We start from the raw sequence: 13,413 nt of genomic DNA, 5'->3' as shown, positions 1-13,413 counted from the left end.
TGCCTTAAACTAGTAGTATTTAAATTTTGATTTAGTTTTTGCGTACATTAAAACTTAATACATGGTTAATTTACCTCCTAGGATATTTTCATTATGGTCGAAAGTGGGAATTTAGAGTTAGTATTTGGAGCTCTTGATTTGTTTAGTGGCATGGGAGGGGAAAAAGATGTGGCTAGAAGAAAAATACTAATAGAGCTATAAAAGCAAAAGGGTATTGTTGGAGAGAAATTGTTTTTCTTTTGCTTTTAACAATGATTATTTGTATCTAGGAACACTTTGCATTAGCATAGTTTGAAAATAGAAAATCCATACACCCCTCAAGAACAAATTAGAAGTAGCTTTCAACCATTTTGCTAACATGATGTACTCTTCTCAAATATGTGGTAAATGTGCTTAACTATAAACCCTAAGAGATAAATGCATGTTAACATACTCGATAGCATATACCCTCAATTGCTCGAAGAAAATATATACATTATGAATCTTGTCCGACAACTTTTTTTCAAATCATATCCCTAATTCATCATATTTATATTGTGGGCATGTTTTTTAATGATAAAACATATAGCCTTTTTAGATTTTTTTATAGAGTTCCTAGATTTCCTTTCCATGGCAACCTTTTTATGTTGCCAATCATGAAGGAATCTGACATAGTAAATTTGTACGAAGAGTTAAACAATCCTAAAAAATGATTTGGCCAATATCTTCAAGATGATATCTTGAAATTAACTCGTGCTAAAAAAGAGCATAATGCTTTATACTTCCTCCTTTTTATATGGTCGTACGCAACCTAAAATTATCGTAAACTGATGTACTTTGACATGTTACAGGTAGACCACACCCTTGTCTCCTTCATTCTCACCATAGATCACATTGGATTGAGCCAGCATAATTTTTGCCAGATTTGGTGATTTGATAAACAAATCTTCTTAGTATAAAAATCATAGCATTAATTGAAAAGTACACTTCATTTTAGCAATATAAGCTCAATGCATCCTTCCGAAGTAGTATAATTGCCATGTCACCATGCTTTAGAGAGGAGAATTGTCGTGATTCACGAGGGGTAGAGGATTCACTATATACAATTTCTTTTATATTTTTTCCAAAATCATATGAATAATAGAATATTTCTAGTTAAAATTCTAGTTACCTCATTTACTAGAATAATGATTTTTTGCCAAAATAATATTTCTGACACAATTCTACTTATAATTTTAAAAAAGTTAGAGTATTTATTCGTGTGAGAGAGAAAAAGAATCACCAAAGGCAGAGGAGCCGATACCGGAGAGGTTTATCTCCAAAACACCAAACCCACTCGCGACAGCGGATAACGCTCTTCTCCCTCACCTCGCTCCTCTCTCCCTTCCCTCCCCGCCAATGGCGACCGCCATTTCGTCCCTGATTACCCCTCCGGCCCTCTACCTCCGCTGCCGAAGTACTGCTTCGGCCTCCGTCTCTGTCTCCGCCCGCCTCTCCTTCCGTGCAGTCGCCGCGCCGCAGGCCCGGGGCCTGGGGTTGGCGCTGCGGGTGGCCGCCTCCTCGGCAGTGCTCGAGGCGCCGGCGGAGGTGGCGGCGCGGAAGCTCTACGTCGGGAATATCCCCCGGACCGTCACCAACGACGAGCTCCGTGACATGTTCGCCGCGCACGGCACCGTCGAGCGGGCCGAGGTAACGCAACGAGCTCCTGCAGTGCTTTCCCATTCCAAGATTGGACCTGTCTCATCTCCTAGTCTTTCCTGTTTCTTGTCTTTCCCACTCAGTTTTTTCCCTGAAGAAATTCAGTCTAATTTAGTTCTTGCTCCAATATTAATTTATGGAAGGGCAATCCGTGTATGTTTCGGTGGCTTGTACTGGTGCTGTCGAATTTCTTCATCAATACACAAAGCTATATGGTCCGATAATTTGAGTCGCCAAACTAATTGAAATGGCCAATTGTTCGGTGCAGGTTATGTACGACAAGTACACCAATCGGAGCCGGCGGTTTGGATTTGTCACGATGAGCACCGCAGAGGAGGCTAATGCTGCAATTGAGGCTCTCAATGGGACTGTAAGCATCCAATGTTACAGTCCTTCATTTGAAATTCAGCTCTGGGCATATTTATGAACTTCGAGGGCAATGTAGCCATTGGTATGACTCATATTTCTGTTTCTTCTACCAGGAGGTTGGTGGTAGAAAAATTAAAGTGAACGTCACAGAGAGTTTCTTGCCGAACATTGATCGATCAGCACCAGAACCCGAGCCTGTATTTGTGGATAGTCAGTACAAAGTTTATGTTGGTAACCTTGCGAAGTCTGTGACAACGGAAGTTCTTAAAAATTTCTTCTCTGAGAAGGGCCAGATCCTCAGCGCCACAGTTTCCCACATTCCTGGGACTTCAAAATCCAAAGGATTCGGCTTCGTCACCTTTTCTTCTGAGGAAGAAGTTGAAGCTGCTGTTGCTACTTTCAATAACGCGGTGAGCTTCACTTGCATAGTTTATACATTTCTGCTTTTTGTTTGCTAGTCTTACCTCATAAAACAGTCACCATTTGCCAAACAGAAGCAAAAATGCTGTGTTGCAATCTGTATCTTATCATTCCACTGAAAATAGATGGAATTCACTTTCTGAGTATTATGTGTACAGATAAGTTAGAATTACATGATCCTAAATACATCAGCTGATGCCATCTTGTTCAAAAGTATCATGCTGAAACAACCTTCGTATGTTGACACTGAGTTACTGATATACTGGTTCATTCTTTTACCTCGGTATTTCAGAACATGTTTTAAGACCATGAACTACTAGATTTGCTATTCAAAAAGATTTTTGATGCCTTAAAAAAGTGGCATGGCTTTTGATGTCATACTTTATACAAGAGCATGTGACTGATGTCTTACTGTTCTACAATTAAATGTGGTTTCAGGAATTGGAAGGGCAACCCATTCGTGTGAATAGAGCTTAGATTAGCAGGAATTTGCAGGAGCACCGAAGGCAGGGGGAATATCTCGGCGAATACATGTAGAATGAGGGATACTTGGAGGTTAGATTTTGATAACAGAGTGATCAAGACCTTCAATGTAATTTCGATCTGTCAAACAATTTTCGTACCATAACAGTGTATGTGAAGGATTTTTCTTGTCAAAGTCATTGTTCATATGATTACAGTTTTTCTTATAGTCACTTCCACATAATTACAAAAAGGAAGCATGGTTTTGTTTTTGTTATGTACCATCTTTGCATACTGGAATCAAATTCTACACCATCTACATTCCAGGGTTAGTGTTTTGTTTGTTCAATCCCTGACTTTGTGTTTTAAAATTTGCTTGATGTGATGTTTTCAATTGCTTTCCTCTTTTTATGTGGGATTCAAATTCATTAATTGAACAGTATTAGGTTCAAGGAGACGATGGTGATGCTAAGCGTTGGGCTGTTGTACTCGAAGTCATCCAAATGTGAATGCTTAACAAATTGTATCGGTGGCTCCAAAGTAAAATGTAAGAATTAAAACTTCGTATATGAAATGCCATTTTTCTTCTTTCATGCTGTAGTTACAAAAACAAAATCGTTACGTTCTAACATCCCTTGGTCGGTTGGAAGCTTCACACTTCAGATGTCAGAATCCTCAGAAAAGCTACTTAAACTTTGAGATACCTGCAATGTAATACGATCTCAATCATCCTAGGGTTTTGATGCAATGAGTGTAGGGCAATGGAACAAACTGGACCAACATTTTTTCACAATTTGGAACGCACGGCTCTTCCTTTTAAATTCATGGCATTTTTGGTTTTTGTCGCAATTCCACAACCATCCGATCAAGTGCAAGATCAGAAAGAAGATAACAAAGAAACGGTGTATTCAGACTCTGCTATTAGCTCATTACACAAGACAATCATTTCATCTGCAACTGCAATTGGTATCAAGTTCTACATAGTCTTTCGGGATCAATGTTCTGCCGTGGACGAGCATGACAAGACGGATAAAAAACTTCTATTAGAAATCTTGAATAATATCTTCGGAGGCCTAAGTACTTCCATGAATCTAACATCGAATTGAAAATAGTAGGTACATGGAGAAAAGGGATGCTTCGGAGAATATATGCGCTGATTTGTTGAAAATTCCCTATATAATACAGATAGAACCAAACTTCCGTCTTGGTCTGGAAACATCTGAGTAAGTCGACTTGATCATACAGTTATCCTGCAGGAAATGGGAAATATATCTGATTAGTTCGCATTTGAGCATTAACTCAGATTCTACAATGGCGGGACTATAACCGAGATCTTATTTGCCAAAGCATTAGCTCATATTCTACTTTATTATTGTGTGAAAATCAAAACATGAAAAGTTGAGCCGGTCCTCTGGCTTGCTACAGAACAGGCGCATTGCTCATGGTACTAATACCAAGTGAAGGTCCGTCGGCATCAAACAGTTCTTTTTCCCCTCATTGGCATCTAATATTATTTATTATGTTAGGATTCGTCATACCTATGATGATGTTAGGGAATTTAAGATGCCATACAACAAAGCAAATGTATTTGCACTTTTGGAAGTCAAATATTACTAGAGTTTGAGCACTCACTTCAGTGGTTAAAATACAATAGTAAATTCTGGAAATTTAAATCGAACTATATAAAGAAACTTTAGAATCAAAGCTGTAACTTATCTCAATATCTAATAATTCCAACCTATCAATTTCTAGGACAGGGATTTCTGAATGAGCATATTTGATATAGATTTCATGGAACAGAACACAAACAATGACCTGATAATGGAGACATAGACCCTCCAATTGGAGCACCAATGTGAATGGAAATGACTTCAGTTGTGATCACAAACTGATGCCAGCCAAGTCAAAGAGCTTCTCAGCCTGGTCCGGGAAAAATGTTATAAACAGGTAGGCACCTGCAGATGAGCACTCATAAGATAGGGTGGTGAGCTGATGCAGTAAATTTATATGAAATAGCGTAGTCAAGTAAGTAATCTTACTGATCAATACAGTCCCGAGAACTACTGAAATCTTCCCTTGTATGGTTACAAGGCCGGCTTTCCCCGCATTCTGCAGCTCACTTTTCCCGACAGATTCAAATGTTCCTGCAAAAAATATGGCATGCCATTTATAAAAGAGGAAACTTGAAAACACTAAGCATCAACAGATCCTGTTAAACAGCTGATAGGTTTTGTTAGGGTTAATGGTTTGGTACCTGGCTTCACTGTCTGAAGACCTGATGTGATGCATGCAATATTTTGGAAGCCTTCTCTCTCCAGTGCATCTGCAGCTGCTGCTGACCTTCAGCAGACAAGGGCAGAGCAAATAAGCAAGTGATACCAGATCATCCAACTACCCATGTAAACTATAAGAATCCTATTCTTATACAAACTTTATTTCCACCCCACTGATTGCAAAATAGGTCGTTTTATTATCCGTGTTGGTCATTTTTTTTCAAATTTCAAGTATCAATATGTAGATAATTATATAAACTAAGTACATATAATTTCTACACCTAGATTCATCATAAAAGTATAGCATATAACTTGTTTTATTTGGGATGACATGTGGTAGAAGCAACTAGTCGAATTGTCAAAATCGAAACCGTGCTAAAATACTAAACGACTTTAAATTTGAAATAACATGGATCACATTTCAAGAACTGTACAACTGAATAAGCAACTCAACTGAGTGTGCAATTTGCCAGATTGACATGTACTGTCAGAGGTACTTATGGCTGAATTGCTGGGTCACAAACCTGAGCCCTTCCTGACAGACTACCAGCAGCTTGCTCTCCGGCGAGAACTTGTCCTTCACCGTCTTGGCGAAGTCCGGGTTGAGCTTGGTGAAGGGCAGGCCGAAGAAGAGCCCGGCAAAGTTGTTGTGCAGCTGGCGCTTCACGATCGTCCCTTAATAGCAAAACGAAATTTAACAAAATGTTCTAACACTGACGCGACAAGTTAAACAAAATCTTGATGAACCCATAGGACCCCAATTCAAAGTTCACGAAGCACAACGTTTCTTGCAAGAAATGTTGAAACGCAAAAAATGCAGAGAGGGTGTTGAGATGGCGGCGCAGTGGCAGTTCTTCCCGTACCAATGTCGTTGTCCTGGTTCTCAATGAAGAGGGGCACGTGGGTGGAGGACTTGATGTACGCCCTCTCGCGCTGCGTCCTGTCCCTGATGTCCAGCACCGTGAAGCCCTCCTCGGCGACGAGCCTCTTCGCCTCATCGGCGTCCACGAAGCTCACCTCGGCGCGGACGGCGGCGGCCGCGCAGGAGGTTCTCCTCCTCCTTGGGGACAGGCTGACTCCTGCGGGCTTGCAGCCCTGCCTGATCCTCACGGCTATCCAAGAACCTCTGATGAAACATGCAGACAAATTCTTTAGATTTCAGAAGAGCTTTACACTGAAGAATGAAGAGGGGGAGTAGACTGGAAGAAATCTTTGCTTACCTGAGAGGAGAGAAAGCAGTGGATAGGCCAACATCTGCCATTTTCGACCTTCACTTGATTTTTCTTCTTTTGAGTCTTTTTCGTTATGAAATTGTTTTTTTTCTGGGGACTTTGTGAAGGTTTTTGAGGGAGGGAGCAAACTGCAGAGCAGAGCTCAGCAAAGGATTGTGCTGCTGCAGCAAGAGTGAGAGGATGGAAATCAAGGGAGCCAATGGGATTGCGCCAAGTAAGATCCATGGTGGAGTAGGGAAATAACAGGAGAGTGGGGCCAAGATGGCATATATGGATCTTGTGTGCTTGGAGCCTCTTTTTGTGCTGATTCCTCTGGTTTTGGACATTTGTGCTGGACAGACCAGCCTGGTAAGGTCTTGCAAGATGTTGTATTGTATATGGCTGAATCCATCAAACTTTTGAGAAACATTTTTCTAGGAAATTAAACTTTGTTCCAAGCATGACGAGTAACAATCTACCAAGATGCTATGGCATGATAAATATATACCATAGATGAATACCAACCATTTTTTTTTCGAAACAACACCAACCATTGCAAATGCGCAGATGGCATCACATACGGAAACACGGACTGTAGATCAGCACGAACCAACAACGAACAAGATCCAAGATTAAAAGGCCAATGACAACAAAACCATCCACCACTTGGATAAAATGTGAACAAGGGCAATTTGCAGTGTAGAGTTCGGAATTAGCACAATCTGATGCTGCCTGAACAGACAAACCAGTGACTTCGATTTACAATTCAAACTTCAGGGCACCAACTAGCAGATAATGCTGAAAAGTACTTTCCAAACACGTGTTTAGATCGGGACCATTGCTAAGTCTACTACCTCTAATATGAACAGACTACTTTTTGTGTGGTTATATTGATGGAGAAAGAAACTCTTCGATGTTGATGATAAAACTATTCTACTAGCATGTCTGTAGCAGTAAAGGAACTCCTCTGAAACAGATACTGCTCTTTCATTCAGGGTGGCTAGTGATGGCCTTTTTCTTCTTCATCAGTAGTTCTCATTCCAGAGACATCCAGCATTACAGAAGTCAAAGCGATTGCAGACCCTGACAAGAAAGCGGTCCGGGAGCTCCCAACTGCATGAAACATCAATGCCAGATTAACAAATTAGTATTTATTTCATCAACAAGCTAATTGCACAATGCAAGAGAAGGATCACACATATTAGGACCATCAGAGTGGGAGAGTAACAGGAGTTATTGTTAAAAAATGGCCTTCTCCTTCCATGTTTAATGTGTAAGGCGCAAAATTATGTCAAATTAGCAGTGAAGCATAGCCTATCATTTCAAGTTGAAATTTTCCAAAAGGTAATTAACATTGCAGAACTTCTTACGACATAGAATTCTCCTATATAGGAAGAATTGCACACAGCATATCTAATACCAAAGTAACCTTTGCAGTACGACATTTCTCATTAATGCAATTATAAACTAATGGAGCAACTAAAGTTCCTCTAGAGATAGAAGCTAATTTATACTATGCTGTACAAGAAATTTCCCAAACTTGATAGCCCCAGAGCCAAATAAAATTGAACAGGTGGTAAGAAATAAATAGGTAAAGTTCAAATAAAACAGCATCAACAGTTCACACAAGTACTGCTAACTGAAAATTAACAACTGGAGCAAGATAAATGTCATACCTCTGAAACCCATAACAGCACCAGTAGCAAAACCAGCAGCAACACTGTTAAAGGTGTCCTTCTTCATCCTGTACTTTTCAAGAGCCTGCTCGACGCCAACATATGTAGCTCCAATAACTGCAAAGCTTGCTGCATAATGCCCACACACCTTGCCAGTTCTGATCAGCTGAGGATACTTGACGTTACTTCCAACCTGAGGTCCGTCGTGCAGCATAGAAACTAGTGCACCCCACACACTGCCAGCAGCTAAACCAATGCCTGCAACCTTGCCTGTCTTCATGACAATTTCCTTGTCCACCGAACCTCACAAGTTGGAATTCTCCATGCTCCCTGTCAAACAGAAAATGACAGATAGTACAACAAGAGAATGAGAATTTGGGATATCACAATGAGTATTACCAAATTCAATTAACCAAGAAACACATTAAATGATGATGCACAAACTAATGAAACAATGACACGAACTAGAACCAATATTGATGTTATGCTTTGCGATCAGCGATATCAAAGACATCCAGTTATTTCTTGATGGTACATACCAATGATATGTTACACTACCTTTATTTACATTTGACTACAAAATACAAAAAGTTGCTAGTTGGTAGAGGGAAAATATAGGCCCTGGCCTCGAACATATGAAAAGGTAGAAGTCTCTGCTGTCTATATTTCACACATCTACATAAACATTGTACCACCTAAACTTGCAGAAGCGATGGAGAGCACACACTCCATATACACAGCACATTGCCATTTCCAGAATATGGCCTCTCAAAATATCATGATCATGATAGCATATAATACTGAAAACTTTATGATTTCAACTTTGCATGTTCTACTGCAACCCTGTACTTGGAGGAACATGTGCACAGTGTTTGTTCTTTCATTGATGTGAAAATGAAAAAACAACCCATTCACAACCCTTTCTTATTAAAAGTATGATGAACATTGAAATACATCAAATTCTCACCAATATCACTCACATTTACATAATTACAAAAAATCAATTGAAAAAGCTGATAGAATGATTGGCATACTATCATTTCATCATTAACACTATTGAGGTAAACCAGCATTAGCTCCCAAACACAAAGCGACAGCAGGGATATGCCTGATAGCGTTAAAAGCCAGGTTTGTGTACAAAAAATTCACCCAATACTATATAGATAAGTTGTAACGGAAGTGAACAACGAAAGAGAGCATCCTACGTACGGGCTGAAAGGCTCAGTAAGTGATCTGCACGCTTGGGATGATCGCCACCGCACACAAATTTCAAAACATATCAAAAGACAACTGGAGGACTCACAAGGAAAGCATCTGTTCCAGATTAATGTACTGCAGTAAACAACGTATGATTATATACATGAGACTGACGGAACAAGCAGTTTCAAACAGACGCATTCTACGCCAACTCCACTACTCCAGTAATGTTCTCCATACTACAAGGGAAAAAAAACATCATCCGATCACCAACCGATCTCAGGTGCGGACTTCTCTTCTCCAAAGTTTTGGGAAATATAAGAAGCTACGCCATCCTAATCAAACCATGGGGTTGCAGGGTAATGCAACGCAGCGCACAAAATCCACGAACTAACTGAATCCGAATGCAGGGAACGACGAAGGATACGGGGTACTCCGTACTCTCGATCGAGAAGAAAGCCGAACCCTAAACGCTTAGCACGACGTAATCCATCGAATCCAATCAAGCAAGGTAACGAAGATCAGTACCCAACGCAACGCACAGGAAGGAAGGGAGCCAACCGGGAGACGAGTGGCGGCCGGCGGGGCGGGCGAGGCGAGCGGAGGATGCAGCCGGCGTTGCGCTCGGCGTCGGCGGCGATGCGCTGGGAGCCTGCCTTGCCTCCCCTCCCCCCCGCTTGTGTGCCCGTGTCCGTCCTCTCCTCTGCTTCCTCAAGGCGAGACGAGGCTTGCGCTGCAAGAAGATTTGCGCCTCTGCTTTTAGCCCTCTACATGCCCGGTGCAAAATTAGGCCTCGTCTTTTTTTGCCCTCGCGAAGGAAATATAGTTATTATTATTTTTTAAATAAAACATTTACAGACATCCTCTAAATTTATATCAAAAAATTCATTTTAAAGTTACTGAATTTTGTCACACCCGGTTTTAAGAACAAAACCGAATGCATAACTATATGTATGTCAGGATCAAGTTCCATACATCAGTGAATAATCAGCAACAGTATCACTAAAAGAGAATTAAAAGGCTATAAAGATTATCAGAGCTATACAGCTTATCCTGTAAACGAAAACTCCAAATTTCATAGGCAATCGACCGGGGGTTGCGTAGGCCTAGAACTCAGCATCATCTTCAAAAGACTTCACAACGTTTTCTTCTCTGAGCTGCAATTATAACAAGCGTGAGTACATTTATAGTTACTCAGCAAGTGTTGGGAATTATATGACATGAAGGCCAAAATTAAGGAAAGGTTGACTGGCTCACTGCGATAAGCAATTTTAGTTGGTCAAATTTTATTAGTAACTGATTACTAAGATATAAAGTTCATACCAACCCACGTTAAAAGAAATAGAAGAGGTATAGCAGAAGCATAACCACAACCATAAATATGGTCCACGATTTAATTCACCTTCAAGTTCGATTATCATGTGAGGGTCCAAGCCGCTCTTAACCGTGAGCACGGCTGATATATCAGTTTTCACTCCGTAGAGGTTGTACACTTTACCCACAATTTGTGTCTCCTAATTTGGCCGAGTTAGCTAGCCTCTTAAACTCTTCCGAGGTGAGTGGCAAGGGATTTACTACGAGGCCTTTACAAAGATTCCCTAGCTTATGACAATCTGCTAAGGTTTCAGGCCGTAGTGGTCATAATCCTCCCTAATGAGAAAGACGTCTTAACCAGGATCATATCTAAGCCTCAAGAGAACCAGGCTATACCCCATCAACGCACTCCCCTCTTACCCTTTCGGTAACATCATCACAAGCTAGAGTTTATAATTAATTAGCCAAGACTAAAGTCATATAGTACTGTGGTTGCACTGTTTTTCTGGGTGGTTCACCATGTTCCGATTAAACATACGATCTTGTATTAACAACACATAGTGCATGAACATGGATAGAACAGGTGTAGTATCATCATTATTGTCATCATGATTGTATATTATTTCCAAATCGGAACCAGTTATAGCAACTAAGCAGAAGCTACCCAACATAAAGATAAAACTCAGATTAACAAGGAATGATTATAAAGACTAGTCATATTCTTAGTTAGGATCCATTAGGTTAAGACACATGCATGCATAAAAGAAAGTTATATTTATTGCGATTATTAGGATAAAAGCATGATCAAGGAAACACTTGCCTTTCTTTTATAGAATAGCTGCTCAGAGTCTTCAACTCTTATTCTCGAAACTCTAAATCTTCAAAGCTCTTGGATCGCGCTCCTTCTAACGTCATACAAGCATCGGGCCCAAGCATACAAGCAAGCAAACAAATAAGAACGGATACACCAACAAAAGGAAAGCTTTGAAAGAGCGTACAAAAGGATAGAACTTGCTGCTACGGTCACGAGAATGAAAGAAATGCGGAATACGGATCTACGGTAAAAAAGAAACAACTATCAGAAGATTTATATTATAAAAAAATAAAAGAACTATAGGCTTTATTTACTTTTAGTTAGAAAATAAATGTAAAGGATATTTGAAAGAAATATCCAAAATTACAATTAACTTATATTATATTTTGCATTTGTAAAAACGAAGTAGAACTTAGTCTAATTTTATTTATAATTATCTGTGTATAAATTACACTAATTAAACAATTAATTAGCAAAGAAGACTTGTGAGAACATCTAAATATTGAATGTCGAACTTTATGATTCGAGTTGAACTAAATAAATTATAACTAAAACACATTTAAGTTGATATTAATCAAATTAACATTAATTAAGAAAACCGGAGTAAAGACTTAATTGGATTTTAATTGGAAAAACTAAATGAGAGGATATTAATCAAATTAAATCTATATTTAATTTTAAAAATATGAATTATGGTACAATAGCACTACTTAGGGTTTTAGAAGACTAACGCAAAAGGAAAGATCTAAAACGAGAAAACTACGCATGAAACAATGTTGCAAGGACCTATACGTGATTAGCTATAAATTTCAGGGGCTAGCAAGGAAGATTTGCAAGATACAAAAATAGTGCTCGCAAATTAGGAAAAGTTTGGGGTTAGATCTGAAAAATACCACAGGTGGGGCCGGGTTGAAAAGATGCAATAGATCTAGGGGGTTTCTGCAAAGTTTGCAAGACACAAAGAAAAACAGATTTATTACACAGTTTCTCAGGGGTTTAGATACAAAAAGCTTGGGAACAGGCTCCCATGGTGGCCAGCGGCTACTATTTCGCAAATTCCCGTCGTTCTAGGGCACGGGAGATCGTGAGGAGCGGGGCAAAACAAAGAGGACGACGAGGGGATTCGATTCCATACCTTACCGCGGGGGTACATCATGGTGGCCGGATTTCGCCGGAGAAGTTGCGGTGGCGATTCTGCTCTGGATGGCGGTGCTTCTGTTCCTAGCGGCGGCGTTGGGCAAGGGCGGCCTGCAGGGAGGAGGGCGTGACTTCAATGGGGCAGGGCCAAGGCGCGCAGGGGGCCAGGGACGGCGATGCTTTCTCGCGCGGCAGGGGCGGCGCACATGGGCTCGGACGCGGGCACTGTAGCAGGAAGCGCAAGGCCGAGGGCGCTTCAGGGGGTGCAGGGTGCTGCGGCTGATGGGGGCGACACACGGCAGTACGGGGAGGGCGCAGGAGGTGATGCAGGGGAGGGCGACGGCGGTGCTCTGCTGCGCGGGGGAGGGTGCGATGCAGGGGCTAGGCCAGCGATGCAAGGGAGGTCGCAAGGGGCTGAGGGTTTAGCAAGCAGGGACGAGGCGGCGCATCGGGCTGTGACTCGTCCTTGAGTCCAGATTGCCCACGGGAGAAACGAGATTGGGCTAACCAGCGGACCCCACAAGTTAGCGAGCAAAGAGAGGAAGGAAGAGTTAAAGAAAGGAGGAAACGACCTCGCGTCGAGACTTGAGTGGCGAGCGAGTTCGGTTATGGGCCGAAACAGGTTCGGGTGGAGGCTGAACATGAAAACATGCTAACAGTGCTGGTTGAACATGAACGGGCTATTCGAGAATGTGAAGTAGAAGAGAGAGAGATCAGACTGGGTCATTGGCAGATCAGTTCAGGACCTTACAGCGGCAATTCTGGTTATGGGAACTGGTAGTTCGCTAGCTTCAACGTGGAATCAAACTCCGGGATAGAAAGAGAAAGGGAAACGAGGGGGTTCGCCTAGGGTTCCTCAAAGC

At 41.2% G+C, this 13,413-nt stretch overlaps 3 protein-coding genes across 4 annotated transcripts; 1 reads left to right on the top strand and 2 right to left on the bottom strand.

Annotated features, from left to right (window-relative positions):
* Positions 1 to 1,267: 1,267 nt before the first annotated feature.
* LOC112879539 (30S ribosomal protein 2, chloroplastic-like) lies at positions 1,268 to 3,205 on the top strand. Its single transcript, XM_025943814.1, has 4 exons — positions 1,268 to 1,668; positions 1,946 to 2,047; positions 2,160 to 2,456; positions 2,905 to 3,205. The coding sequence occupies exons 1-4, from the start codon at positions 1,378 to 1,380 to the stop codon at positions 2,941 to 2,943; spliced, it is 729 nt and encodes a 242-aa protein (XP_025799599.1). The 5' UTR covers positions 1,268 to 1,377; the 3' UTR covers positions 2,944 to 3,205.
* Positions 3,206 to 3,849: 644 nt separating this feature from the next.
* On the bottom strand, positions 3,850 to 6,581 carry LOC112879514 (rhodanese-like domain-containing protein 9, chloroplastic). Its single transcript, XM_025943781.1, has 7 exons — positions 6,422 to 6,581; positions 6,065 to 6,327; positions 5,726 to 5,876; positions 5,183 to 5,268; positions 4,968 to 5,072; positions 4,744 to 4,883; positions 3,850 to 4,178 (listed from the first exon to the last, which is right to left on the bottom strand). The coding sequence occupies exons 1-6, from the start codon at positions 6,460 to 6,462 to the stop codon at positions 4,810 to 4,812; spliced, it is 720 nt and encodes a 239-aa protein (XP_025799566.1). The 5' UTR covers positions 6,463 to 6,581; the 3' UTR covers positions 3,850 to 4,178; positions 4,744 to 4,809.
* Positions 6,582 to 7,056: 475 nt separating this feature from the next.
* On the bottom strand, positions 7,057 to 10,057 carry LOC112881984 (outer envelope pore protein 16-3, chloroplastic/mitochondrial-like). 2 transcript variants are annotated; one of them, XM_025946924.1, is made up of 3 exons: positions 9,828 to 10,057; positions 8,089 to 8,418; positions 7,057 to 7,525 (listed from the first exon to the last, which is right to left on the bottom strand). In XM_025946924.1, the coding sequence occupies exons 2-3, from the start codon at positions 8,366 to 8,368 to the stop codon at positions 7,413 to 7,415; spliced, it is 393 nt and encodes a 130-aa protein (XP_025802709.1). In that variant the 5' UTR covers positions 8,369 to 8,418; positions 9,828 to 10,057; the 3' UTR covers positions 7,057 to 7,412. The 2 variants fall into 2 exon arrangements, with proteins under 2 accessions (XP_025802709.1, XP_025802708.1); XM_025946923.1 differs by having other exon boundaries at positions 9,847 to 10,057.
* Positions 10,058 to 13,413: the final 3,356 nt, after the last annotated feature.

The sequence above is a fragment of the Panicum hallii genome, chromosome 2, assembly GCF_002211085.1.
Source record: "Panicum hallii strain FIL2 chromosome 2, PHallii_v3.1, whole genome shotgun sequence".
In the NCBI taxonomy this organism is placed as follows: domain Eukaryota; kingdom Viridiplantae; phylum Streptophyta; class Magnoliopsida; order Poales; family Poaceae; genus Panicum; species Panicum hallii.
Note: the sequence above shows the minus strand (reverse complement) of the source record. Positions and strands in the feature narration are given on the sequence as shown.

Coding starts and splice junctions, on each gene's coding strand:
- LOC112879514 (XM_025943781.1), bottom strand. CDS start 6,462: ATGGCAGATGTTGGCCTATCCACTGCTTTCTCTCCTCTCAG. Junction 5,877..6,064: donor GAACCAGGACAACGACATTG/GTACGGGAAGAA, acceptor TTTGCTATTAAG/GGACGATCGTGAAGCGCCAG. Junction 4,884..4,967: donor TCTCGGGACTGTATTGATCA/GTAAGATTACTT, acceptor GCTCATCTGCAG/GTGCCTACCTGTTTATAACA.
- LOC112879539 (XM_025943814.1), top strand. CDS start 1,378: ATGGCGACCGCCATTTCGTCCCTGATTACCCCTCCGGCCCTCTACCTC. Junction 2,048..2,159: donor TTGAGGCTCTCAATGGGACT/GTAAGCATCCAA, acceptor TTCTTCTACCAG/GAGGTTGGTGGTAGAAAAAT. Junction 2,457..2,904: donor TTGCTACTTTCAATAACGCG/GTGAGCTTCACT, acceptor ATGTGGTTTCAG/GAATTGGAAGGGCAACCCAT.
- LOC112881984 (XM_025946924.1), bottom strand. CDS start 8,368: ATGAAGACAGGCAAGGTTGCAGGCATTGGTTTAGCTGCTGGCAGTGTG. Junction 7,526..8,088: donor TGCTGTTATGGGTTTCAGAG/GTATGACATTTA, acceptor TGTTTCATGCAG/TTGGGAGCTCCCGGACCGCT.